Genomic DNA, 25792 nt, shown 5'->3' on the forward strand with positions numbered 1-25792 from the left:
TGTTAAATGCAGGTGGGCTTCGGCCCACACTGCATGCCCCAGTCAGACAGGGGTTCTTTAGAAGTGGAAACATGCAGTTACAACTCCCTGTGGACCCACAGCATGGGTGGGTGCCAGGAACCCACCGGCGGTACATAAATATATCCCATTGCATTGCCCATCACAGCTGAGGTAACGTCAGGTTTAATGCAGGTGGGCTTTGGCCCACACTGCATGCCCCAGTCAGACTGGGGTTCATTAGAAGTGGACACATGGATTTACAACTCCGTGTGGACCGACAGCATGGGTGGCTCCCTGGAACCCACCGGCGGTACATAAATATATCCCATTGCAGTGCCCAGCACAGCTGATGTAACGTCAGGTTTAATGCAGGTGGGCTAAAAATTACTAGGATTACAATGTAGGCAAGGGCCCCCAAAAAATTGCTGTACCAACAGTACTAATGTACCTCAGAAAAATTGCCCATGCCCAACCAAGAGGGCAGGTGAAACCCATTAATCGCTTTGGTTAATGTGGCTTAATTTGTAACTAGGCCTGGAGGCAGCCCAGTTAAAATAAAAATTGGTTCAGATGCAAGTTTCAACGCTTTAATGAATTGAGAATTGAAACGTATAAACATTGTTTACAAAAGTTATATGACTGAGCCTTGTGGGCCTAAGAAAAATTGCCCGTTCGGCGTGATTACGTCAGGTTTCAGGAGGAGGAGCAGGAGGAGGAGGATGAATAGAATACACAGATTGATGAAGCTAAAAGGTCCCCGTTTTTGATGGTGAAAGAGAACGATGCTTCCATCCGCGGGTGCAGCCTACGTATTGTTTAGGTATCGCTGCTGTCCGCTGGTGGAGAAGAGAACTCTGGGGAAATCCAGCCTTTGTTCATCTTGATGAGTGTAAGCCTGTCGGCACTGTCGGTTGAAGGCGGGTACGCTTATCCGTGATGATTCCCCCAGCCGCACTAAACACCCTCTCTGACAAGACGCTAGCCGCAGGACAAGCAAGCACCTCCAGGGCATACAGCGCTAGTTCAGGCCACGTGTCCAGCTTCGACACCCAGTAGTTGTAGGGAGCAGAGGCGTCACGGAGGACGGTCGTGCGATCGGCTACGTACTCCCTCACCATCCTTTTACAGTGCTCCCGCCGACTCAGCCTTGACTGGGGAGTGGTGACACAGTTTTGCTGGGGAGCCATAAAGCTGTCAAAGGCCTTGGATAGTGTTCCCCTGCCTGTGCTGTACATGCTGCCGGATCTCTGCGCCTCCCCTGCTACCTGGCCCTCGGAACTGCGCCTTCTGCCACTAGCGCTGTCGGATGGGAATTTTACCATCAGTTTATCCGCCAGGGTCCTGTGGTATAGCATCACTCTCGAACCCCTTTTCTCTTCGGGTATGAGAGTGGAAAGGTTCTCCTTATACCGTGGGTCGAGCAGTGTGTACACCCAGTAATCCGTAGTGGCCAGAATGCGTGTGTCGCGAGGGTCACGAGAAAGGCGTCCTAACATGAAGTCAGCCATGTGTGCCAGGGTACCTGTACGCAACACATGGCTGTCCTCACTCGGAAGATCACTTTCAGGATCCTCCTCCTCCTCCTCCTCAGGCCATACACGCTGAAAGGATGACAGGCAAGCAGCATGGGTACCCTCAGCAGTGGGCCAAGCTGTCTCTTCCCCCTCCTCCTCATGCTCCTCCCCCTCCTCCTCCTCAAGGTGCTGAGATATAGACATGAGGGTGCTCTGACTATCCAGCGACATACTGTCTTCCCCCGCCTCCGTTTCCCGACTGCCTTTATGCTTTGCAGGGAACTTCTCAAGAGGCATAGCAGAGGAATGGTGACGCTAATGATTGCAGCATCGCCGCTCACCATCTGGGTAGACTCCTCAAAGTTTCCAAGGACTTGGCAGATGTCTGCCAACCAGGCCCACTCTTCCGTAAAGAATTGAGGAGGCTGACTCCCACTACGCCGCCCATGTTGGAGTTGGTATTCCACTATAGCTCTACGCTGCTCATAGAGCCTGGCCAACATGTGGAGCGTAGAGTTCCACCGTGTGGGCACGTCGCACAGCAGTCGGTGCACTGGCAGATTAAACCGATGTTGCAGGGTGGCAGCGTCCGTCTTGGACTTGCGGAAATGTGCGTTGAGCCGGCGCACCTTTCCGAGCAGGTCTGACAAGCGTGGGTAGCTTTTCAGAAAGCGCTGAACCACCAAATTAAAGATGTGGGCCAGGTATGGCACGTGCGTGAGGCTGCCGAGCTGCAGAGCCGCCACCAGGTTACGGCCGTTGTCACACACGACCATGCCCGGTTGGAGGCTCGGCGGCGCAAGCCAGCGGTCGGTCTGCTCTGTCAGACCCTGCAGCAGTTCATGGGCCGTGTGCCTCTTCTCTCCTAAGCTGAGTAGTTTCAGCACGGCCTGCTGACGCTTGGCCACCGCTGTGCTGCCACACCGCGCGACACCGACTGCTGGCGATGTGCTGCTGCTGACACATCTTGATTGCGAGACAGATGTTGCGTAGGAGGAGGAGGGTGGTTTAGTGGAGGAAGCATACACCGCCGCAGATACCAGCACCGAGCTGGGGCTCGCAATTCTGGGGGTGGGTATGACGGGAGCGGTCCCAGGCTCTGACTCGGTCCCCGCCTCCACTAAATTCACCCAATGTGCCGTCAGGGAGATATAGTGGCCCTGCCCGCCTGTGCTTGTCCACGTGTCCGTTGTTAAGTGGACCTTGGCAGTAACCGCGTTGGTGAGGGCACGTACAATGTTGCGGGAGACGTGGTCGTGCAGGGCTGGGACGGCACATCGGGAAAAGTAGTGGCGACTGGGAACCGAGTAGCGCGGGGCCGCCGCCGCCATCATGTTTTTGAAAGCCTCAGTTTCCACAAGCCTATACGGCAGCATCTCCAGGCTGATCAATTTGGCCATGTGCACGTTTAACGCTTGAGCGTGCGGGTGCGTGGCTGCATACTTGAGCTTGCGCTCAAACACTTGCGCTAGCGACGGCTGGACGGTGCGCTGAGAGACATTGCTGGATGGGGATGAGGACAGCGGAGGTGAGGGTCTGGGTGCAGGCTGGGAGACGGTAGTGCCTGTGTCCTGAGAGGGGGGTTGGATCTCAGTGGCAGGTTGGGGCACAGGGGGAGAGGCAGCGGTGCAAACCGGAGGCGGTGAACGGCCTTCGTCCCACCTTGTGTGGTGCTTGGCCATCCTATGTCTGCGCATGCTGGTGGTGGCGAGGCTGGTGGTGGTGGCTCCACGGCTGATCTTGGCGCAACAAACCTTGCACACCACAGTTTGTTGGTCGTCTGCACTCTCAGTGAAAAACTGCCACACCTTTGAGCACCTCGGCCTCTGCAGGGTGGCATGGCGCGAGGGGGCGCTTTGGGAAACAGTTGGTGGATTATTTGGTCTGGCCCTGCCTCTACCCCTGGCCACCGCACTTCCTCTTTCAACCTGTCCTGCTGCTGCACTTGCCTCCCCATCTGAAGACCTGTCCTCAGTATGCTTAGCAAACCAAGTGGGGTCAGTCACCTCATCGTCCTGCTGCTCTTCCTCCGAATCCTCTGTGCTCTCCTCCCTCGGACTTACTGCAATTACTACTACCTGAGTGATAGACAACTGTGTCTCATCGTCGTCGTCTTCCTCACCTACTGAAAGCTCTTGAGACAGTTGGCGGAAGTCCCCAGCCTCATCCCCCGGACCCCGGGAACTTTCCAAAGGTTGGGCATCGGTCACGACAAACTCCTCCGGTGGGAGAGGAACCATTGCTGCCCATTCTGGGCAGGGGCCCGAGAACAGTTCTTGGGAGTCTGCCTGCTCCTCAGAATGTGTCATTGTAATGGAGTGAGGAGGCTGGGAGGAAGGAGGAGCAGCAGCCAGAGGATTCAGAGTTGCAGCAGTGGACAGGGCAGAACTCTGGGTGGTCGATAGATTGCTGGATGCACTTTCTGCCATCCACGACAGGACCTGCTCACACTGCTCATCTTCTAATAAAGGTCTACCGCGTGGACCCATTAATTGTGAGATTAATCTGGGGACGCCAGAAACGTGCCTCTCTCCAAATCCCGCAGCAGTCGGCTGCGATACACCTGGATCAGGAGCTCAGCCTGTGCCCACACCCGGACTTGGGCCTCCACATCCTCGCCAGCATCCACGTCCTCTAGGCCTACCACTACCCCTCAGCATGGTGATTACCAGTAGTGCAGAATCAGAATGCTGTAATTAAATGTGCCGCTTATTGGCCTGTGGTTGGAGGCTGACTTCGCTTACGGAACGCATAGCAGAGCCAGGAAAAAATTTTGCGCAAGCCTGTAGTGAGACGTAGGTGCGTATGACTGAGCTAGTGGAATTCAGAGCACAGAAGCAGTCAAGTGGCCAAAGTAACTAGTAGGCCTTAAGTATTTTGCTTCTATTTTTTTAAAGGCTGAGCTGAGACAGCAGACAGATACTGTAGGCAGCGTATATATGTATACTGTTTCCCTCTGGACGGGATGACGGCGGTGATGTAACGGGCAACGCAGAGCCAGGAAACAATTTTGCGCAAGCCTGCTGTAACACTTAGCTGCGTAATAATTAGGACTACTATCTCCAGCAGAGATGCAGTACACTCAAGACGGTCACAGGCAGCCCAAAGATAGTATTTTTCCCAAATTTGTTTGAAAAAGCCCACTGCCTATAAAGCCTGTATATCTCTTTCACCTTTCCCAGTGTCCCTGCCTCACCAGTACTGGCCCTATACTCTGTACAATGACTGCAGACTGAGCACGCAATGCTCTGCACGCCCGATATACAAAAAAAAAGTGCACCACTGCTCACAGCAGCCTCAACAGTACTGCACACGGTCAGATGTGGCCCTAAGAATGACCGTTGGGGTTCTTGAAGCCTAATATTACACCTAACACTCTCCCTATAGCAGCAGCAGCATCAGCAGCACTTTCCCTGATCTCTGTCAGAATGCATCTGTGGCGAGCCGCGGGAGGGGCAAATTTAAATACTTGGGTGTCACCTGATCTCTCCAGTCACTCACTGCAGGGGGGGTGGTATAGGGCTGGAACGTCGCAGGGGGAAGTTGTAATGCCTTCCCTGTATTTCTATTGGCCAGAAAAGCGCGCTAATGTCTCAGAGATGAAAGTGAAAGTAACTCGAACATCGCGTGGTACTTGTTAAGAGTAACGAGCATCCCGAACACGCTAATACTCGAACGAGCATCAAGCTCGGACGAGTACGTTCGCTCATCTCTACTTAAAACATAAAAGTCTTGTCTATCAAAGTAAAGCATTTTTTATCCTGAATGGTGAACATTATCAGATAAAAAAGGACAAAGTCATAATTGTCACTTTTCTTTTATTTGGTTTACTTGTCTCCAAGAAAAAAAACTTATAAAAAGTGGCCAAAACGTCATAGGTGCTCCAAAATGATACTAATAGAAACTACAGGATGTCCCGTAAAAAAACGAGCCCTCACGTAACTCGACGATGGAAAAATTATTTTATATTTTTTTTCAAAGATATTTTATTTTTTTAACCCTTTTCAATCCACTGTCTGACGTCTGAAGACATTATGACTTAAGTCTGTACAGCGCCAATGTTGGAAGACGTCCGTCGGGGATCTCTTACTGTATATTGCCAGCCTCTCTGCTGTCAGAGCCTATTTAACGTATCACCTCATGCAGTACTGGCTTTAGCCAGCAGATGGTGCCATTGTATAAAGGCATAAAGAGAGTAAGCCCCCTAGGAAAACCAGGATACAAATTGGATTGTAAAAGGGTTCAAAGTAGCAGAGCAAAAGAAAAAAACCTATCAGTTTGAGCCACAGAAAAGAGGTAAGTCATTTTTCCTGCAGTGTGTACATTGTAGAAACAAGACCCTCCCAAAGATGGCGGAATAGCGCTTCTTTCCCATTTCACTCCCCTTATGATTTTGAAAAAGTTTTTTAGTTCAGCACAGGTCAATGTATGCAGCATATTTTTCCGCAGCATGTGGCTGATGTCATCCTCGCTGCTGGTGCCGTTCAATGCTGCGCATTGCCATAGATAATTCCGTTGTGGAGCTTCAGCAGCATTTCCCTAAATTGTTAAAGAGATGCCTTTAACATAACAAGTCGCCATCCTCCAGAGGTGTAAGGGACCTTTCACACGGAACGGAATAAGACGGGCTACCTGCTGATTTCGATGCAGAATTGAAAATGGCCTAAAACCTGCCTGCAATGCCGCATCAAAATCTGCATCAGATTTTGGCGTGGAATTCCGTAACAGCGGATTTTGTATAAATCTGTTCCATGTGATAGGTCCCTTAGGCTTCATTCCCACGGGCGCATTTACGACGCGGTTTCACGCCTGGGCGCATATACAGTACCCATGTGAAGCATTGGTTTCCAATGCAGGCGTTCACATGGTCGAATATATGGCGCGTAAATACGCCAGCAGCACGAAAAAAAGGAAATATACACATCCGGCACATATACACTTATATGCTGGCGGGTCCTATAGACTCCTATGGGAGCAGGGAAAGAGAAGGGAGGGGGAGGCAGTTTTGCAGCGTCCAACGCTCCGAAAAGCTTACAGATGCCTCTATATTGGCATTGAAAGGCATCCCAAGGATTTGGGCAGAGTGAGGGTATTCCGGGGTGCCGCATATTTTTTTGCTAAAAACAACGCGTGAATGGGTGAGAAAACGCTGGCCATGATCGTGGAAAAACGCCCATTCAGGCGCTTATATGGAGCGAGCGTGAAAAGGTAAAAACGCCGTCGCCGTATATGCGCTCGTGGGAAAGAGCCCTCAAGAATGGCCGGGGTTAAGCACACAGACCCGATCCCTGCATTATTTTCCTCCGTTAATAATCAACTCTACATTCCAGAGTAATGTTGTTGTGCCACGACGTTGCGCAGCAGAGATTGTCCTGGACCAGGGGGACCTTGACCGGGTGTTACCTGCGTTGTTCTCGGCCTCGCTAGGGATAAGGTGCTAATCTGGAGGAATGAGGACGCTGGTGAGCGCCTCCTTTGTGCCAACTCCTGAGTGTTGTTTCAGCTGGGCGGCCTGGAAATGTCACCAGTAAATGTCACTGTTCAGGAGCCTGGGCTGTGGGCGCAGAACATGGCATGACGTGATGACGGACAAGGTGAGGTCTGGGGGAGATGTCTGGAAGTACACCTGAGTATGTGAGATGGGGGGGGGGGGGAGGCAGCACAGCACCGGCCGGGTGCCATTCAGTCAAGCTGGAAAATATTTGTAGTGTAAGATAAAACTAAGCTCCACCCACTTGTAACATTGGCCCGATGATCAGCAAATCTGCTAGTCAGCATCTCATTATTTTATCTTTAGTATCGCTATTGCTGCTTTTTTAACTAATTTACCTCTCATGGATGACACGCTGTTATTGGGGATCCGTGGATGACACGCTGTTATGGGGGATCCGTGGATGACATGCTATTATGGGGGATCCGTGGCTTACTTTCATGGGGCTTCTATGAGTGGCACACTGTTATGGGGTATCTGTGGTTGGCACACTGTTATGGGGGATCTATAGGTGACACACTGTTATGGGGCATCTGTGAATAAGACACTGTTATGGGGGATTTGTAAAAAAGATGGGGGATCTGTGGGTGGCACATTGTTATGGGGGATCTGTGGGTGGCACATTGTTATGGGGGATCTATTGGTGGTACATTGTTATGGGGATCTATGGGTGGCACATTGTTATGGGGGATCTGTGGGTGGCACATTGTTATGGGGGATCTGTGGGTGGCACATTGTTATGGGGTATCGGTGGGTGGCACATTGTTATGGGGTATCTGTGGGTGGCACTCTGTTATGGGGTATCTGTGGGTGGCACGCTGTTATGGGGTATCTGTGGGTGGCACGCTGTTATGGGGTATCTGTGGGTGGCACGCTGTTATGGAGAATCTGTGTATGCCGCGCTGTTATGAGGGATCTGTGGGTGGCACATTGTTATTGGGGAATCTGTGGGTGGCATGTTGTTATGGGAAATATGTGTATGCCGCACTGTTATGAGGGATCTGTGGGTGGCTCATTTTTATGGGGCATCTGTGTATGTCGCACTGTTATGAGGGATCTGTGGGTGGCACATTATTATTGGGGAATCTGTGGGTGGCATGTTGTTATGGGAAATCTGTGTATGCCGCACTGTTATGAGGGATCTGTGGGTGGCACATTGTTATGGGGCATCTGTGGATAACACAAACTTGTGGGGATATTTGTTACTGGCAGTGCTATTAGTTACAATTTCCATTTTACCTACACTGCTACATTGTAGCAAATGTCTACGCAGAGAGGGGCAGAGGTGTCCGAAAGAATCATTTCTATAGTGATGGATAAACATAGTAATTGGAATTCTGTTATGAGTAATGGACAGGGGACGAATTCAGGACATCCTCCCCGTACAGTAGATATGTCCTCACGCGGCGGGCGCGGGGCCCAGCTTTATGTTTCTGCTCTTTGCTTTATTACTCTTGTCTTCATTTATCTTCCTTTATGACTTTCCCTCCTCCCAGTTTCTGATGCTCCAGCGTTTTCCTGCAATGAACTGTCCAGCTCGTCATTAACGCTCTGCAGCGAGCCGCTATATCATACCTGGCTCTCCTTCATCTACACTCCTGGCCGACTGTGGAGGACAGCGCAAGAAAAACATCTTCCTTATAGCGTTTTATTACAGTCTATCTGAACCACGAACTTTCAGTGGTGCAGCATTGAAACTAGGCTTTACTTCTAGCTGGATCTCCTTATCATCCTGCATGACCACAGAGCCAAGCTATCTTGTTTTTTCTCTGGGACATTTTGTTCCTGTGCCCACTGATGCCCCCTGCTGAGCAATCTTCTTTGTATGAGCTGCCAAGAGTGGTGGAATTTGGAAATGAACTGAGAAATTCACAGAGCGCATTTCTTTTTCACAAAAGTTGTTGCAGTTGTCATTTTCTAAAAAAAAGAGCATTAAACGAAGACAGACTGTCGGATACGGTCACTGCAGCAGCTCTAAATATAGTCATGTGTTATAGTGGTATTATACTACTACATGACAAAAAAAGAACTAATATACTGCCCCTAAGAGACAAGAATAGAACTACTATAACACTACCCCCTACGCACAAGAATATAACTACTATAATACTGCCCCCTATGTACAAGAATAAAACTACTATAATACTGCCCCTATGTACAAGAATAAAACTACTATAATACTGCCCCTATGTACAAGAATATAACTACTATAATACTGCCACTATGTACAAGAATATAACTACTATAATACTGCCACTATGTACAAGAATATAACTACTATAATACTGCCCCTATGTATAACAATATAACTACTATAATACTGCCTCCTATGTACAATAATATAACTACTATAATACTGCCCCTTATGTACAAGAATATAACTACTATAATACTGCCCACTATGTACAAGAATATAACTACTACAATACTGCCCCCTATGTACAAGAATATAACTACTATAATACTACTCCCTATGTACAAGAATATAACTACTATAATACTGCCCCCTATGTACAAGAATATAACTACTATAATACTGCCCCCTATGTACAAGAATATAACTACTATAATACTGCCCCCTATGTACAAGAATATAACTACTATAATACTGCCCTCTATGTACAAGAATATAACTACTATAATACTGCCCCCTATGTTCAAGAATGCAACTACTATAATACTGCCCCTTATGTGCAAGGATATAACTACTATAATAGTGCCCCCTATGTAAAACAATATAACTGCCCCCTATGTATAGGAATATAACTTCCATAATACTGCCCCTTATGTGTAAGGATATAACTACTATAATACTGCCCCCTATGTAAAACAATATAACTACTATAATACTGCCCCCTATGTACAATAATATAACTACTAGAATACTGCCATCTATGTGCAAGGATATAACTACTATAATACTGCCCCCTATGTGCAAGAATATAACTACTATAATACTGCCTCCTATGTACAAGAATATAACTACTATAATACTGCTCCTATGTACAAGAATATAACTACTATAATACCGCCCCCTATGTACATGAATATAACTACTATAATACTGCTCCTATGTACATGAATAGAACTACTATAATACTGCCTCCTATGTGCAAGAATATAACTACTATAATACTGCCTCCTATGTACAAGAATATAACTACTATAATACTGCCTCCTATGTACAAGAATATAACTACTATAATACTGCCTCCTATGTACAAGAATATAACTACTATAATACTGCTCCTATGTACATGAATATAACTACTATAATACTGCCCCCTATGTACAAGAATATAACTACTATAATACCACCCCCTATGTACAGGAATATAACTACTATAATACTGCTCCTATGTACAATAATATAACTACTATAATACTGCTCCTATGTACAAGAATATAACTACTATAGTACTGCCCCCTATGTACAAGAATATAACTACTATAGTACTGCCCCCTATGTACAAGAATATAACTACTATAATACTGCCTCCTATGTACAAGAATATAACTACTATAATACTGCCTCCTATGTACAAGAATATAACTACTATAATACTGCCTCCTATGTACAAGAATATAACTACTATAATACTGCCTCCTATGTACAAGAATATAACTACTATAATACTGCTCCTATGTACAAGAATATAACTACTATAATACTGCCCCCTATGTACAAGAATATAACTACTATAATACTGCTCCTATGTACAAGAATATAACTACTATAATACTGCCCCCTATGTACAAGAATATAACTACTATAATACTGCCCCCTATGTACAAGAATATAACTACTATAATACTGCCCCCTATGTACAAGAATATAACTACTATAATACTGCCCCCTATGTACAAGAATATAACTACTATAATACTGCCCCCTATGTACAAGAATATAACTACTATAATACTGCTCCCTATGTACAAGAATATAACTACTATAATACTGCTCCTATGTACAAGAATATAACTACTATAATACTGGCCCCAAATACAAGAATATAACTACTATAATACTGCCCCTATGCACAAGAATATAACTACTATAATACTGCCTCCTATGTACAAGAATATAACTACTATAATACTGCCCCCTATGTACAAGAATATAACTACTATAATACTGCTCCCTATGTACAAGAATATAACTACTATAATACTGCCCCCTATGTACAAGAATATAACTACTATAATACCGCCCCCTATGTACAGGAATACTGTAATTCAGCATGTTACACTTCCTTAAAAATGTAATTCTGCTATTAGTATTGTGTGTAAGCTGGCATCATAGATCTGTCTGAAAAATCGATATTTATTCCGTATATTCATTGCAGGTCTTTAGCAGTATACGGATGGACATGGTGCCAGTTCAGGCTGCAACATCACAGTTCTTGGCACATATTTTTCCATTAGGGTATTAGGATTTCATGGACGTACAGTGACATCGCCGGGTTGATTACAGTTTCCATTATTTGCGTGTTATTATGTACGTCTGGCAGTGTTGTGCAATGACTCTGGTAACAGTGTGCCCGTTGTTCCCTCCTGTGTGAACCTTTACATTGTTGCAATCATTAATAACTTTTATTTATGTAGCGCCAATATTTTTCGCTAGAGCTGAATTATCAGATAGGGAGCTTTTATTTGCAAGCAGGTAGTGCAGGTTTTTGCCCCCAGTCTTATACGACTATGTGATGTACCATGAAGTGCCCCTCCCTGCAGATAATATCGGAGAGTGCTTATAAAAATTCATAGCACACTCGGATGTAGTGCGTGGATGCTGACTTTCCTCAGGGAGATGCATTACCCACAGATGTGCCTGCTGCAGAGAGCTGCACTCAGGTCCTCAATGAGGTTTTCTTCTTCTGTCCATTAGGATCCAGGCTCCTCTGCATGCAGAGCTGGCACTAAGTTGGCATGGCTGAGCACCAAGCACTTGTTGGTGCATGGGGAGACGGCAGCACTGCAGCTCTGCAGGCAGAGGGAGGCTCGGCTACGGCTCGGGAACTTGGACTTGAACGATGAGCCTGGAGGTGGCTGCATCAGGGAACAGCTCTTGGTTTTCCAAAGAGATCCATGAAGAGGATGAAAAGGGGTCGTAAGTTGGCACAGTCTTGTAGAACTGTTGAAAATCGGCAATAAAGTGGTTAGGTTTTGGGCACAATTTGGAGTGGACTAGACCTGCTGCTCCTGGGAGTAGTAGTGTTGGTACTGGGACAGTCAAGTCCACAATGAACCGTTTGGCACAATGCTTCACGTGGCTCCTCCGATGGGGGAAGTTTTTCTTTACTTGTCTCATCCCCCTTCATCTGTGCCGGAGCAACAAGGTGAGTGGTCATGTTCGCCGTCTTGCATACAATAATGTTCATCTACTGGACAGAGTGGATAATAGATGTAGCAGAGCTGAGCTTGTCGGAGATGAGAAAGCTGGGTGACTCATTTGGAACATCTCATGGTGTTATCACAATATGTTATCTGCGGTTTGGCATGTGATGGCTGATTAATAACTATACTTATTATGATTCATTCACAATTACTTAAGTAACCGCACCAGATCTGCTATATTTGTGGACGCACTTTCTTTTCATCTTAGTCATATTTGGAGATGTACACATACAGTAATGAGGATTGGTGGTATTAGGTCTTGGTGCGCATGTGCGATCTTCATTCTAAATCTATATCCTTTCCTGACTTAATGATTGACTTGTTGCAGAAGGACACATAGGCTGCAATTGTTCGGACATGCTGAGAGTTGTAGTTTCATCATGGGTGGAGAGTCACAGTTAGGAGACCAACAGTCTAGGAGGACTCACCATAGATAGTATCTGCCAAAAAACCCTTCTTCTGCTTATATATGAGATATAACCACTTTCCCCATACTTTTCTAGACAACGGGTCACATTCCAGAAGTCAATGCTTCAGAGCGGTTCATGTATAGGGCGCTCATGTCACCCCGTTGATCTGTTGCTACCACCTTCACATCTAAAGCTCCCTCATACACCATGATACAGTGCAGTCTATGAGCAGTTCCATGATAGTGAGGAAGAATTTGGCATGCTCTTTTTATAGGCTTCTAGAGCTGCAGGGGCACAAATACAGAATATCCACTGCATCAATGATAATCTGTCACTGATGACATCATGGGTTCATTAAGTATACGGTAGCTGTCTGGTTTATTGTGGCTGCTCAGTCTCAGTTGATCGCAGGACACTGCAGTAAGAAACTCCGAGGCCAACGAGCCTGAGATGTGTTCATGAGATCCTCCTCCGTCATACAACATACAATTGGTATTAAGGCTAAGCTCAAGATAATGGTTCATACTTTGTTGTCCAGCCAGGACTGTCTGGTCTACAAAGCTGTGATATCCACAGGAGCAGCCGCATCGTGGTATGAACTACCATAATGCATCCTACAAATTGGATTCATACTAAAGAGAAAATCAATATATCTTAAGAGCAACAGCTGTCATGCAAAATATAATCATCATTGATGCAGTTGTATGGCAAAAGGTTTTCTGACATAAAGATTAAAAGAGTATACTACTATAATACTGCCCCTTATGTACAAAAAATAACTACAATAATGCTGCCCCCTATGTACAAGAATATCACTACTATAATACTGCCCCTATGTACAAGAATATAACTACTATAATACTGCCCCGATGTACAAGAATATAACTATTATAATAGTGCCTCCTATGTACAGGAATATAACTACTATAATACTGCCCCCTATGTACAAGAATATAACTACTATAATACTGCCCCCTATGTACAAGAATATAACTACTATAATACTGCCCCTTATGTACAAAAAAATAACTACAATAATACTGGCCCCTATGTACAAAAATATAACTACTATAATACTGGCCCCTATGTACAAGAATATAACTACTATAATACTGGCCCCCATGTACAAGAATATAACTACTATAATACTGGCCCCTATGTACAAGAATATAACTACTATAATATTGCTCTCTATGTATAAGAATATAACTACTATAATACTGCCCCCTATGTACAAGAATATAACTACTATAATACTGCCCACCATGTACAAGAATAGAACTACCATAATACTGCCCCCCTATACAAGAATATAACTACTATAATACTGCCCCCATATGTACAAGAATATAACGGCTATAATACTGCCTCCTATGTACAAGAATATAACTACTATAATACTGCCCCTTTGTACAAGAATATAACTACTATAACACTGCCCCCTATGTACAAGAATATAACTACTATAGTACTGCCCCCTATGTACAAGAATATAACTACTATAATACTGCCCCTTTGTACAAGAATATAACTACTATAACACTGCCCCCATATGTACAAGAATATAACGGCTATAATACTGCCTCCTATGTACAAGAATATAACTACTATAATACTGCCCCTTTGTACAAGAATATAACTACTATAACACTGCCCCCTATGTACAAGAATATAACTACTATAGTACTGCCTCCTATGTACAAGAATATAACTACTATAATACTGCCCCTTTGTACAAGAATATAACTACTATAACACTGCCCCCTATGTACAAGAATATAACTACTATAGTACTGCCCCCTATGTACAAGAATATAACTACTATAATACTGCCCCCTAGGTACAAGAATACAACTACTATAATACTGCCCCCAATGTACAAGAATATAACTACTATAATACTGCCCCTAGGTACAAAAATATAACTACTATAATACTGCCTCTTATGTACAAGAATATAACTACTATAATACTGCCCCCTATATACAAGAATATAACTACTATAATACTGCCTCCTATGTACAAGAATATAACTACTATAATACTGCCCCCTATGTACAAGAATATAACTACTATAATACTGCCTCCTATGTACAAGAATATAACTACTATAATACTGCTCCTATGTACAAGAATATAACTACTATAATACTGCCCGCTGTGTACAAGAATATAACTACTATAATACTGCCCCCTATGTACAAGAATAGAACTACTATAATACTGCCCCCTATGTACAAGAATAGAACTACTATAATACTGCCCCCTATGTACAAGAATATAACTACTATAATACTGCTCCTATATACAAGAATATAACTACTATAATACTGCCCCCTATGTACAAGAATATAACTACTATAATACTGCCCCCAATGTACAAGAATATAACTACTATAATACTGCCCCCTATGTACAAGAATATAACTACTATAATACTGCCCCCTATGTACAAGAATATAACTACTATAATACTGCCCACTATGTACAAGAATATAACTACTATAATACTGCCCCCTATGTACAAGAATATAACTAACATAATATTGCCCCATATATACAAGAATATAACTACTATAATACTGCTCCCTATGTACAAGAATATAACTACTATAATACTGCTCCCTATGTACAAGAATATAACTACTATAATACTGCTCCCTATGTACAAGAATATAACTACTATAATATTGCCCCCTATGTACAAGAATATAACTAACATAATATTGCCCCCTATGTACAAGAATATAACTACTATAATATTGCCCCCTATGTACAAGAATATAACTACTATAATATTGCCCCATATATACAAGAATATAACTATTTTAATACTGCCCCCTATGTACAAGAATATAACTACTATAATACTGCCCCCTATGTACAAGAATATAACTACTATAATACTGCCCCCTATGAACAAGAATATAACTACTATAATACTGTCCTCTATGTACAAGAATATAACTGCTATAATACTGCCCCCTATGTACAAGAATATAACTACTATAATACCGCCCCTATGCACAAGAATATAACTACTATAATACTGCCCCCTATGTACAAGAATATAACTACTATAATACTGCTCCTATGTACAAGAATATAACTGCTATAATACTGCCCCCTATGTACAAGAATATAACTACTATAATACTGCTCCCCTATGTACAAGAATATAACTACTATAATACTGCCCCCTATGTACAAGAATATAACTACTATAATACCGCCCCTATGCACAAGAATATAACTACTATAATACTGCTCCCTATGTACAAGAATATAACTACTATAATACTGCTCCTATGTACAAGAATATAACTGCTATAATACTGCCCCCTATGTACAAGTATATAACTACTATAATACTACCAGCAATTGTAGGATTTCCTAATGCCATATTGGCATTAATATGAGGGGTGTGGCATTGGAGTGGGCGGGGGGCGTATAGGTTAGTTATACATTTTCTCACAATACCATGTCTGCCGTCGCACATGTTTAGATCCAGCAGTGTAAAGTATTTCCGGAAGCCGCACATCCTTGTTTTATTCCTTCAATAACCAAATAATGAGCTTACAGAGCCTGGCTGAGCCTTGAAAGGCTTGTGGTTTGCGGGAGGCGTGCAGATTTCCATGCGGCTCCTCCAGTGATAGCGAGACGAGACCTTTTTCCAGTAATCACTTATTCCAAATGGAAGTGACAGCGCTTATTAATTCATCGTCTTCTGGAGAGATCTATGGACACAGACTTCTCTCCGGTCTGTGAGTCGGTGACCAGGCAGCCAGCCAAACCTAGAGGGAGGCGGAATATTGTGCTTGAGGTTCTGACTTTACCACATGGAGGAAATGAGAGCTCTAGGACTGGGCTTAAAGGGGAAATCCAGCCAGAAATGCTCAGCAGGCCGTAAATACCGAGGTCACACTAGTAGGGTTCACCAGACCCTTAGAGCAGGAGGGCGGTGGGGCGCTACAGAACCCTGGAGTCCCTTTGGCACCGTGCAGGGATTTCACCGATCATGTGAGAATCGTTTCCAGCTTCGCTCTACATTTACACATAGCGAGAATGCTGGGGATTCTCGTTTCAAAATTCGCAGTATTTCTGATAGCTGCGCATCCATAGCTGATTTTTGCCCCAAGAGCGCAGCACACTAAGCCACCTGGCAACTACTAGCCTGGTGGCCATATTCCCTCAGTGACAGGCAGCCCACTTCCACATCAACTGACTGGCTGCGGGCAGTGTGTGCCACGCACGAATGAACATGCCCAACGAGCAGAAAGAGTATAGCTAAATATGCCAATGTGCGCACCAAATAGCGCAAAAACCTTGCCCTAAGACGCGCTCAATTGTGTGCACTCCTTTGGGGGGAAGCCTTAAAGCTCAGAGGATCACCTATACCCAACTGATATTCGGCTTTCTTGAACAACTGGCGCACCTTTTGAGCATGAGCGCTGCCAATCTCCGGCCGATCTCCTTCTCTCATAGACATGTTCCACATCCGTCCTAGATTTTGGGGACTGTCTCACCATGCTAGGAGCCATGCCACATGCAGGATGGTAAAGTCACCCCCAGCCCAGTGTGCCGTACCCTGATACATAGCCTCATGCAGAATTTGGGTGGGCCTGGTGTGGGGGCAATGGGCAAAGATATGGTCCACCTCAGCTTTATCCTCCCCTCTTCATCCTGTGAGGTGTCTGGGGAGGGGGTGGCAGCACATATCGGAGGTATCAGTACTGCGAGGGCTCGGTAAGGGGCGCTATTAGGCCATCTTGTTCCACAGCAGAAAACTCACAGCAAATGTGCAAGAGATCTGCAGGGGCAAAATCTGCTTTGGGCTGCATTCACACAGGTGAGCGCGATATCAGGCTGAGAATACCATCCGACATTGTGCTTATGAATGTGCGTTTTACACGTGGATGTGGGGCGCTTTTCATGCAAAAACGCCTCGCATCACATCCGTGAAATAGCGATCGTCAAGGACGTGTTTCACGCGTGCTACAGGACCGCAAATGTTTCACGTGGACTTCCAAGGGACACCTCACATCGCACTCGTGCGCACATCCCACAGCACGTCTTTTACCGTTCCGAATGAAAATTAATAAGCACTGCATCACGAGGGAACACGAAAATATAGCTGCGTGCCCTATTTTTTCCTCATATCATTGCTGCCTGGGAAAAAATCTCTCACGTGAATGGCTCCAATCAAAAGAATAAAGTTTATATTCGTGCGAGTTTAGGGGCTCACAATGCGCAGAAATAATGCATGAATACCGCCAATGCAAATACACAATGAGATTATACAGGGGGCGTGGCCTAATATATAAGGGGCGTGGCCTAACATTTAATGACAACTGTCGCGGTGTGCTATTTGCATCTGGACTTGTGCCTCATTTTGCTGGTATGCAGCCATAGAGTCTAAGGGCTCACACTCACACGGTTGAAAGCAGCGAATTCACAGACCGAAACTCCTCGTATTTACTGCGTATCTTGATCCTTGTTGCGTTTTTTTTCACATGCATTTCACACACACAAAATCTGCTATTCAGGAGCTTTGGAAAGTTGGGTAACTCTACTAAAGCTGAAATATTGGCTTCCACGGAACATTTGCTGGAGGTGTAATCTGCATCACCTCCGCTGCAAAATTGGCGCGTACGATCTTCAGATTTTGGTGCGGATTTGTCTGTGGTGGAGATTTCCGTCACGCTGACGTCCTGAACGTTCTCGTATCATGGCCGGAAGCGCAAAGCGAGGCAAAATGAAAGATTAATGTTAATGGCGCCATAGCAGGTAGTGAGATTCCAGCATCCACCTGGCGCCAATCATTAGCCCTGCGGCCATAACTGGGAAGGTTGCGCTGTTTTATGGCATCACGTGGTACTCATTAGCTGATATCTGTCAGCCAATCACCTATAAAACCCGATCTGGGATTATGTCACGTCGCTCAGCCTTCCAGAGGCCCAAACGCCTGTGTTTCCTGTTCTCGGCACGTGCTCCACGGCATCACAGTACATAAAGCTCATAAATCTGGGTCGCAACGATGACTAGACCTCTGCTTGCTTGAGAATGAAACCTTATGTATGTCACAGCTGAGTGTTTGTTACAATTGTATCCAGTCTAGACAATCCTCTATGAGTTATGCAGCCCGCACCTCAGACAGATACACTGTAGCAGAGTGTACACTGATGTGTTTAGCTGGAAGAGGGTTGTTTAGACTGGATACAATGTAACAAACTCTCCGCTGTGAAAAGTAGCAGGTGCATTAAGTGCACACAAATTAATCTGCCGTCCGAAAGATCTGACATCTACATGTCTGAGCACCTTGACAAGGCACACATCTGCGGCGGGATTCCCGCAGTGGAAAACTTTCAGCAAATACGCTTTAAAGGGGGCGAGAAAATCGTGCAAGTTTCGAGTGATGCGCAAAATGCAGAATTATGAATTCCATGCTTTTCAATGGCTTCCTTCCCGTTTCTGATTATTTCTGTCCTGCGATGTTGCGAGATTTTTAAATCACAGCATGCTCTATCTTTCTGCGTTTTCCGACTTTTTTTTTTGCTGTGCCCATGTTTCCATATGGAGAGTCCGATTTGTCGCAACCCACGAACTTGTGATGTTCGTGCGATGCATTTTTAACATTAGAAAGTCATGTTGTCTTTCGCGCAAGAAAAGTGCGGGCAGCAGCGATGCGATGCGGGATTATTCTCAGGAAGAAGCATCGCTGGCTATCAAGAATCCCGTGAACAAACATAAGATTTTGCCGTGATTTTCTCATGCCGATATCGCGATCGCCAGTATTAAGGAGACTTTAGGGCTTTCACAGACGAACGTATGCACAAATACGCTCGCATGAACAAGGGTTGTCACACCCTTCATCTTGATTTTTTAAACCTGCCATACACTTCTCTGGGTTTGCTTTGTCACGTTTTTTACAGGTGCGAAGAGGCGGGGGCAGAGCTAATTCCCGAAACTTAGCCCCGCCCCGTTCCGCCTCCTCTCATTGCAAATAGTGCAGAGGGGCGGAGAGGAGGCAGAGAGGGGGCGGGAGCTCAGAGCACTGCTCCCGGCTCTTCCAGCCTCCTCCCCCTGCAGAGAGAGACGCCGTATATAGGCTGGGCGTGAAAACCCAGGCAATATACGGTCGTCTGAATGCGCCCTTAGGCCTGAAGGTTGTATTCACGCAAGCGCTTTTGTATGCGTACAATGTGCAGTCAATAGAATCCATTGCCTTAATGAGCGTGTTCACATGCGAATTTTCCTACGCAGTTTGGTCGTGAAAGAAACCCAGCATGCTCTACTTTCCTGCACATTTGCGCATCACAAGTCCCCATAGAAGTGATTGGGATGCTCAAATGCACAGAATATACACTAGGAGATGCGTGAAACGCTGCATAATTGCGCAGGAAAAAGAACACATCTGGAACTCATTCGGCAAATTGCTTAAATTTGTATATTTAATTGCGTGTTTATATGCGGATGTTCTGAGTGTTTTTGTATTTTGGTAGTTCCTGCTTTTGAGGTCACGCTGGCAAACATCAAACACGGATTTTCAAGTAGATTCAGAGCATTTCCGCAATGGAAAAGTGACAAAAACGCTACATTATCTATATGCAGATTGCGGTGCAATTTTTTAAGGTCCTTTATTGATCTCCATGGCGCAGAGCCGCTAAAGATACGCGGTATCCACAGCATAAATAGTCATGCAGCGGAATTATAAACCACAACGGTTTTCAAAAACGTTGCGAATTCGTTGCCAAATTTTCCGTCCCATGTGAAGGTAATTTTAGAAATTGTGCTGCAAATGCTGCAGGATTTGCTCTGCGATTCCGACGGAAGAAATTACACATAATTTCCTTTAATTGAGGATTTTTGTTGCGGATTTGCATATTGGCTGCCGTGGATCTGCACGAGGGTTAACCTCAGTCAATGGAGCTGATCTGCGTGCGGGAAGCCCAGAGCGAAATCTGCATCAAGACATGACCTGCCTTCGAACTGCGGACAAAAAAATCCACACCATATGGGTCACGGACGCGGATTTGATATGGAATTGATACAGATAGCATGTTAGCGAATGTCATTCATGGAGGCTTCATATATTTATAAACATTGGAATCTTGAGGGTTAATGTACTGAAATTTAAAGGGACTCTCGTAATATGACTATCACCTTGCAGTGTATTTTCTGCAGGATGTGAGGGGTTAATCAGGACTTCATCTCCATTTATTACCTTTCTTTTCTCTCATTTAACCCACAATTTAATTAACGTGAAGTACACGCCGTCCCGGAGATGTGTTCACTGAGTTATTGGCTGCAATTTCAGATCCGCCATGGGAGTAGGGCATTAATCTTATCTTTGGCAGTCTCAGAGAGCTGAATGGAGCAGCAGCGCTAATGCCCAGCATCCGTTCCATTCAGGCTCCTCCTCACTGTAGGGGAATGGGGTGTAGTGAGGAGGCAAGAGGAACATGGGACCCCTGTTCTCAGAATCAGTGGGACCCCCTGTGATAAAAGTCAATTGTGGGATAACCTTTTAAAGGGGTTTTCTGGGCAAATACTATTGATAAGCTAGCCTTGGGATACGTTGATCACTGGGGATCTGCCGCTCTACATATCTGAAAATCAGCGGGCCGGATGTTGGTATCGGGGTTGGAGCAGAAAGTCTCAGAGGTGGCTTCATTCCCAGTGAAATCAATGGGCGCAGAGATGCCTGTGCTGCGTCTGAGACTTCCTGCTCCAACACCAATGTAGAGCTGGAAGTGCAAAAAAGGGAGATGGAACCATACCTCTGCAGCGCCACCTATTAGAAGGAAGCATTCCTGCAAGTCAATGTTAGACTCTTTATACAAGCCTTGTAACAATGACTGGAAATTGAAAGCCAAGCCAGAATCCATACACGGACAGCTGTTTTGCGGTGTTTGCTCCTCATTAGTGTGCAGTAGGTTTCTGGATTGGCTAGCGAGAGGCCTATGACGTGGGTCAGGAACACTACCTAGAAGGTGAGTGAGTGAGGAGAGTTATTAGGCCATTCATGCTCCTCTGTGTAATATGCAAATAAGGGAGATAGAATTGTAATAGGTGGCTTCACACCCATTGATTACAATGGGAGCTAAGCCACCTCTGAGACTTTCGCCCCTGACCTCCATGATGATTTCTAGCCCTGCTGATAGAGGGCCAGACGATCAGCTGATGGCAGATTCCCGATGATCAACTATTGATGACTTATTCTTACGATAGGTCATCAATAGTATTTGCCCAGAAAACCCCTTTAAATGAGTTATCCAGTTAAAGGAAAATATCCCCCTTTTTAGTGCCCCATGTGCCAAAATAGCAACCTGTGCTAAATTAAGAAAAGGAAGTGTACTTACCCCTACTCTGCCATCATGATCCAGCGCTGCAGCTCCGCTGTGGTCCTGGTGTTTGTTGTGACAGATGATGTCACTGGAAGTCAGGTGACTGGTGCAGCCAGTGAGAAGGTGCAGCATCACTGCTTATTCTCCTCGCATTAGTGCTAAAATCCTGAGTGCCAAGATGTCATGAGCTTGGGAACGTGATGCTGCATCGATCACCTGACCTTCAGTGACATCATCTGTTACAACAAACACCGGGACCACAGTGGAGCTGCTGCGTTGGATCATGGAGGCAGAGGAGGGGTAAATATACTTCCTTTCCTTATTTTAGTACAGGGGGCACTAAAGAGGGCAGTCAAGTCCCTTTCACTAATATTCCTAGTTTTGTTTCATTGAAAAATATGCCCCCCCAATAAAATTACGTAGTTACCAAATTTTAAAAATTCTGACTTTACGCCTTTGTGGTTTCCTTCTGAATCCTCCCTTCCCCCACATGCAGGTGACACGGAGAACCTTATAACTGATCATGTGTGTTTTGGGAGTTTCATTCTTCATTAGGTGTGCTGTCTGTCTCCTCCTGACCTGGAAGCATCTTGTTATAGGAGACCCCCAGGAAGTCCTGTTAACATTTCTCAACACAATGGTCCATCGGGCTAAATGACGGAACCCGCACAGCTGCCGGGGTTTAAATGCAGCCGTCCTGCTGCTTTAACCAGCCATTTAGTTCTGTGTGAGTGCTCTAATTGCTACCTAAACTCCACTTTTCATCATGGCTTGTGGCGCTCCCTCCTGACACCACTCTTCCTGGGCTTCTCCAATGTCACCGGGAAGTGCAAAGCCTCATTCCACAGACAAGTGGACCAGAAAGAGGGTCAAGGCGGGTGAAAAATTTACATCTGCTTCTATTTATGGTCACACTAAATGCTGGTGATTTATGGGAGGGTTTCTGCTCGTATACTCATTGTCACAAACAATCCATCACCCCGAAGGAGTTGGCGGAATGGAATGAAACGTTATACCTGTGATTGTAACGCTGATATAAGGAAGTGATTACAGTTTCAGAGCAAAAAAAGAATTTGTTGCAGAAAACTGACCCCTTGAAGGGAGGAACTAGTACCCTGTTGTATCACTTCTAGCTTAGATACAAGATGTGATATGGGCAGGCATGGAGGCTCTAGTACCCTGTTGTACCACCTCTAGCTTAGCTACACAATGTGACACGGGGACATAGAGACTCTAGTACCAGTTGTACCACCTTTAGCTTGAATATAAGATGCGATACAGGCGGGCATGGAGGCTCTAGTACCCTGTTGTACCTCCTCTAGCTTGGATACAAGATGTGATATGGACAGGCATGGAGGCTCTAGTACCTTGTTGGGCTGCCTCTAGCTTGGATACATGATGTGATACAGGCAGGCATGGAGGCTCTAGTACCCTGTTGTACCGCCTCTTGCTTGGATACAAGATGCGATACGGGTAGGCATGTAAGCTCTAGTACCCTGTTGTACCGTCTCTAGCCTGGATACAAGATGTGACATGGGCACATGGAGGCTCTAGTACCCTGCTGTACCACCTCTAGCCTGGATACAAGATGTGATACGGACAGGCATGGAGGCTCTAGTGCCCTGTTGTACCTCCTCTAGCTTGGATACAAGATGTGACACGGGGACATGGAGGCTCTAGTACCCTGTTGTACCACCTCTAGCCTGGATACAAGATGTGATATGGACAGACATGGAGACTTTAGTGCCTGTTGTACCGCCTCTAGCTTGGATACAAGATGTGATATGGATGGGCATGGAGGCTCTAGTACCCTGTTGTACCTCCTCTAGCTTGGATACAAAATGTGACACGGGGACATGGAGGCTCTAGTATCCTGTTGTACCGCCTCTGGCTTGGGACAAAATCTCAGAGCTGGACCAAAGCGAAATGAAAAATTAATTTTCCAAAAATTATAACTTTTACTAATCAAAGCACTCAAAATAAAATAATCAATAACTAACCGGGATGTGAGGTTACACGGACGTGCCGTATCTCACAATATGAGCCAGCTATTATGATAAGTAGAACTTAGATTTGATGAATTGATATCTACTCCTCATCAGATTCAGCTATAGTGAAAAATCACTGAGATCAACATATAGAGTTGATCATATTTCTGTCGATAACAAAAAGATGTTAAGTGTCCCGAGTCTAAATACTCTACTTTTGTCTCTAGACACAGAGGGAACAGACAGGATCTTGTGTCTCGAACTCAGATCTTCTGAAAAAGACGTGTGTTAATAAATACTCAACGCGTTTCCGTGTTAACGCAGTGACACGTCTTTAGGAGCCGTTTAAATAACCTGCCATCTAGTAGAAACAGGGGCAGTAAGAAATAATAAATATCAATTTGTGGCTGATCTATTGAGGTTCAGGTCGTTGTGTGTTTCCTTCCAAGGGGATCAACCCATGTACTGGAAACCAACAGGGAAGTACGATGGTCAGACACCGCCTGGAGGATCAAATGGGTTTCACCTTGGAATTTACACAAAAAAAATAATATCAGTTCAAAGGAAGAGCTTGTATGGCATCAAAAAAGAGTAAGGGTCGGTTAGTTAATCGATTAAGGTCATAAATTAGGGTTTAGAAGCCATTATGCCTTGCAGTGCGAAAATACACCCCATCCATGGCTATCATGTCTTCAATAAGGGGTCAATTAAGGTGACCCGATTTAGGCGGGACATTTCGCTTTGGGACCCTGTGTTCCGTTTTCCACTGGGAACCCATTTGTCCTGCTTTCGGGATGTCTGGTCAGCAAGAAGGAGATTACTAGATGGGGTACCGCAGCTCCCAGTCTGGTAATCACTTTGAGGCGCCACATCCAGATGCACGCACTGACGACAGTGTGTGCATGCGGGATCTTCCTCCCCTGACCTCTTCTCCTTAGTTATGAGGGGGTGAGGAGAAGGGAGGAGTCGCTGTTGCAAGCACACACACTTCCGCCCGCAGCAGCACTGAGAAGAGGAGTAGCGGTGCTCTGGAGGAGGGTAAGTATGTGGGGTTCTGGGGGGTTCTATTAGTATTAGAGATACTGTGGGTGGTCACTGTTTCTACTGGGGTCGATACTATTACTACTGAGGCCACTGTGAGGGTCACTAGCACTACTGAGGCCACTGTGGGGGTCACTAGTACTACTAAAGCCGCTGTGGGGAACACTCTTGCTACTGAGGCCATTGTGAGGGTAACTATTACTACTGAGGGCACTGTGGGGGTCACTAGTACTACTGAGACCACTGTGGGGGGACACTATTGCTACTGAGGCCACCGCAGGGGGACATTATTACTACTGTGGCCACTGCGGGAGGACACTATTACTACTGAGGCCACTGTGGAGGGACATTATTACTACTGAGGCCACTGTGGGGGAACACTATTACTACTGAGGTCACTGTGGGGGAACACTATTACTACTGAGGCACAGTTCATATGGCAGCATACCTCAAGCTGACTTAGGGTATGTTTACACATGGCGGAAATGCTGCAGAATGTCAACCGCAGAAATTTCCACTGCAAATTCTGCAGCATTTCTGCATGCAAAAACCAGTCTGTACCATTGGTGTGGATTTTGACTGGAAATCAGCTGAGTTACCCAGAGCT

At 45.3% G+C, this 25792-nt stretch overlaps 1 protein-coding gene across 6 annotated transcripts in view; it reads left to right on the forward strand.

The window, feature by feature from the left end:
• Positions 1-25792, forward strand: part of TNS1 (tensin 1) — a 498102-nt gene that overhangs the window by 71432 nt on the left and 400878 nt on the right. The window contains exon 1 of one of the 6 annotated variants that reach the window (XM_066575544.1): positions 12199-12341. The exons of the other annotated variants lie outside the window; for them this stretch is intronic. Coding sequence (XP_066431641.1) covers positions 12246-12341 — 96 coding nt within the window. The 5' untranslated portion in view covers positions 12199-12245. Of the gene's footprint in view, positions 1-12198; positions 12342-25792 lie in introns of those variants that run through there. 6 annotated transcript variants of the gene reach the window in all.

Source organism: Eleutherodactylus coqui, chromosome 8 (genome assembly GCF_035609145.1).
Source record: "Eleutherodactylus coqui strain aEleCoq1 chromosome 8, aEleCoq1.hap1, whole genome shotgun sequence".
In the NCBI taxonomy this organism is placed as follows: domain Eukaryota; kingdom Metazoa; phylum Chordata; class Amphibia; order Anura; family Eleutherodactylidae; genus Eleutherodactylus; species Eleutherodactylus coqui.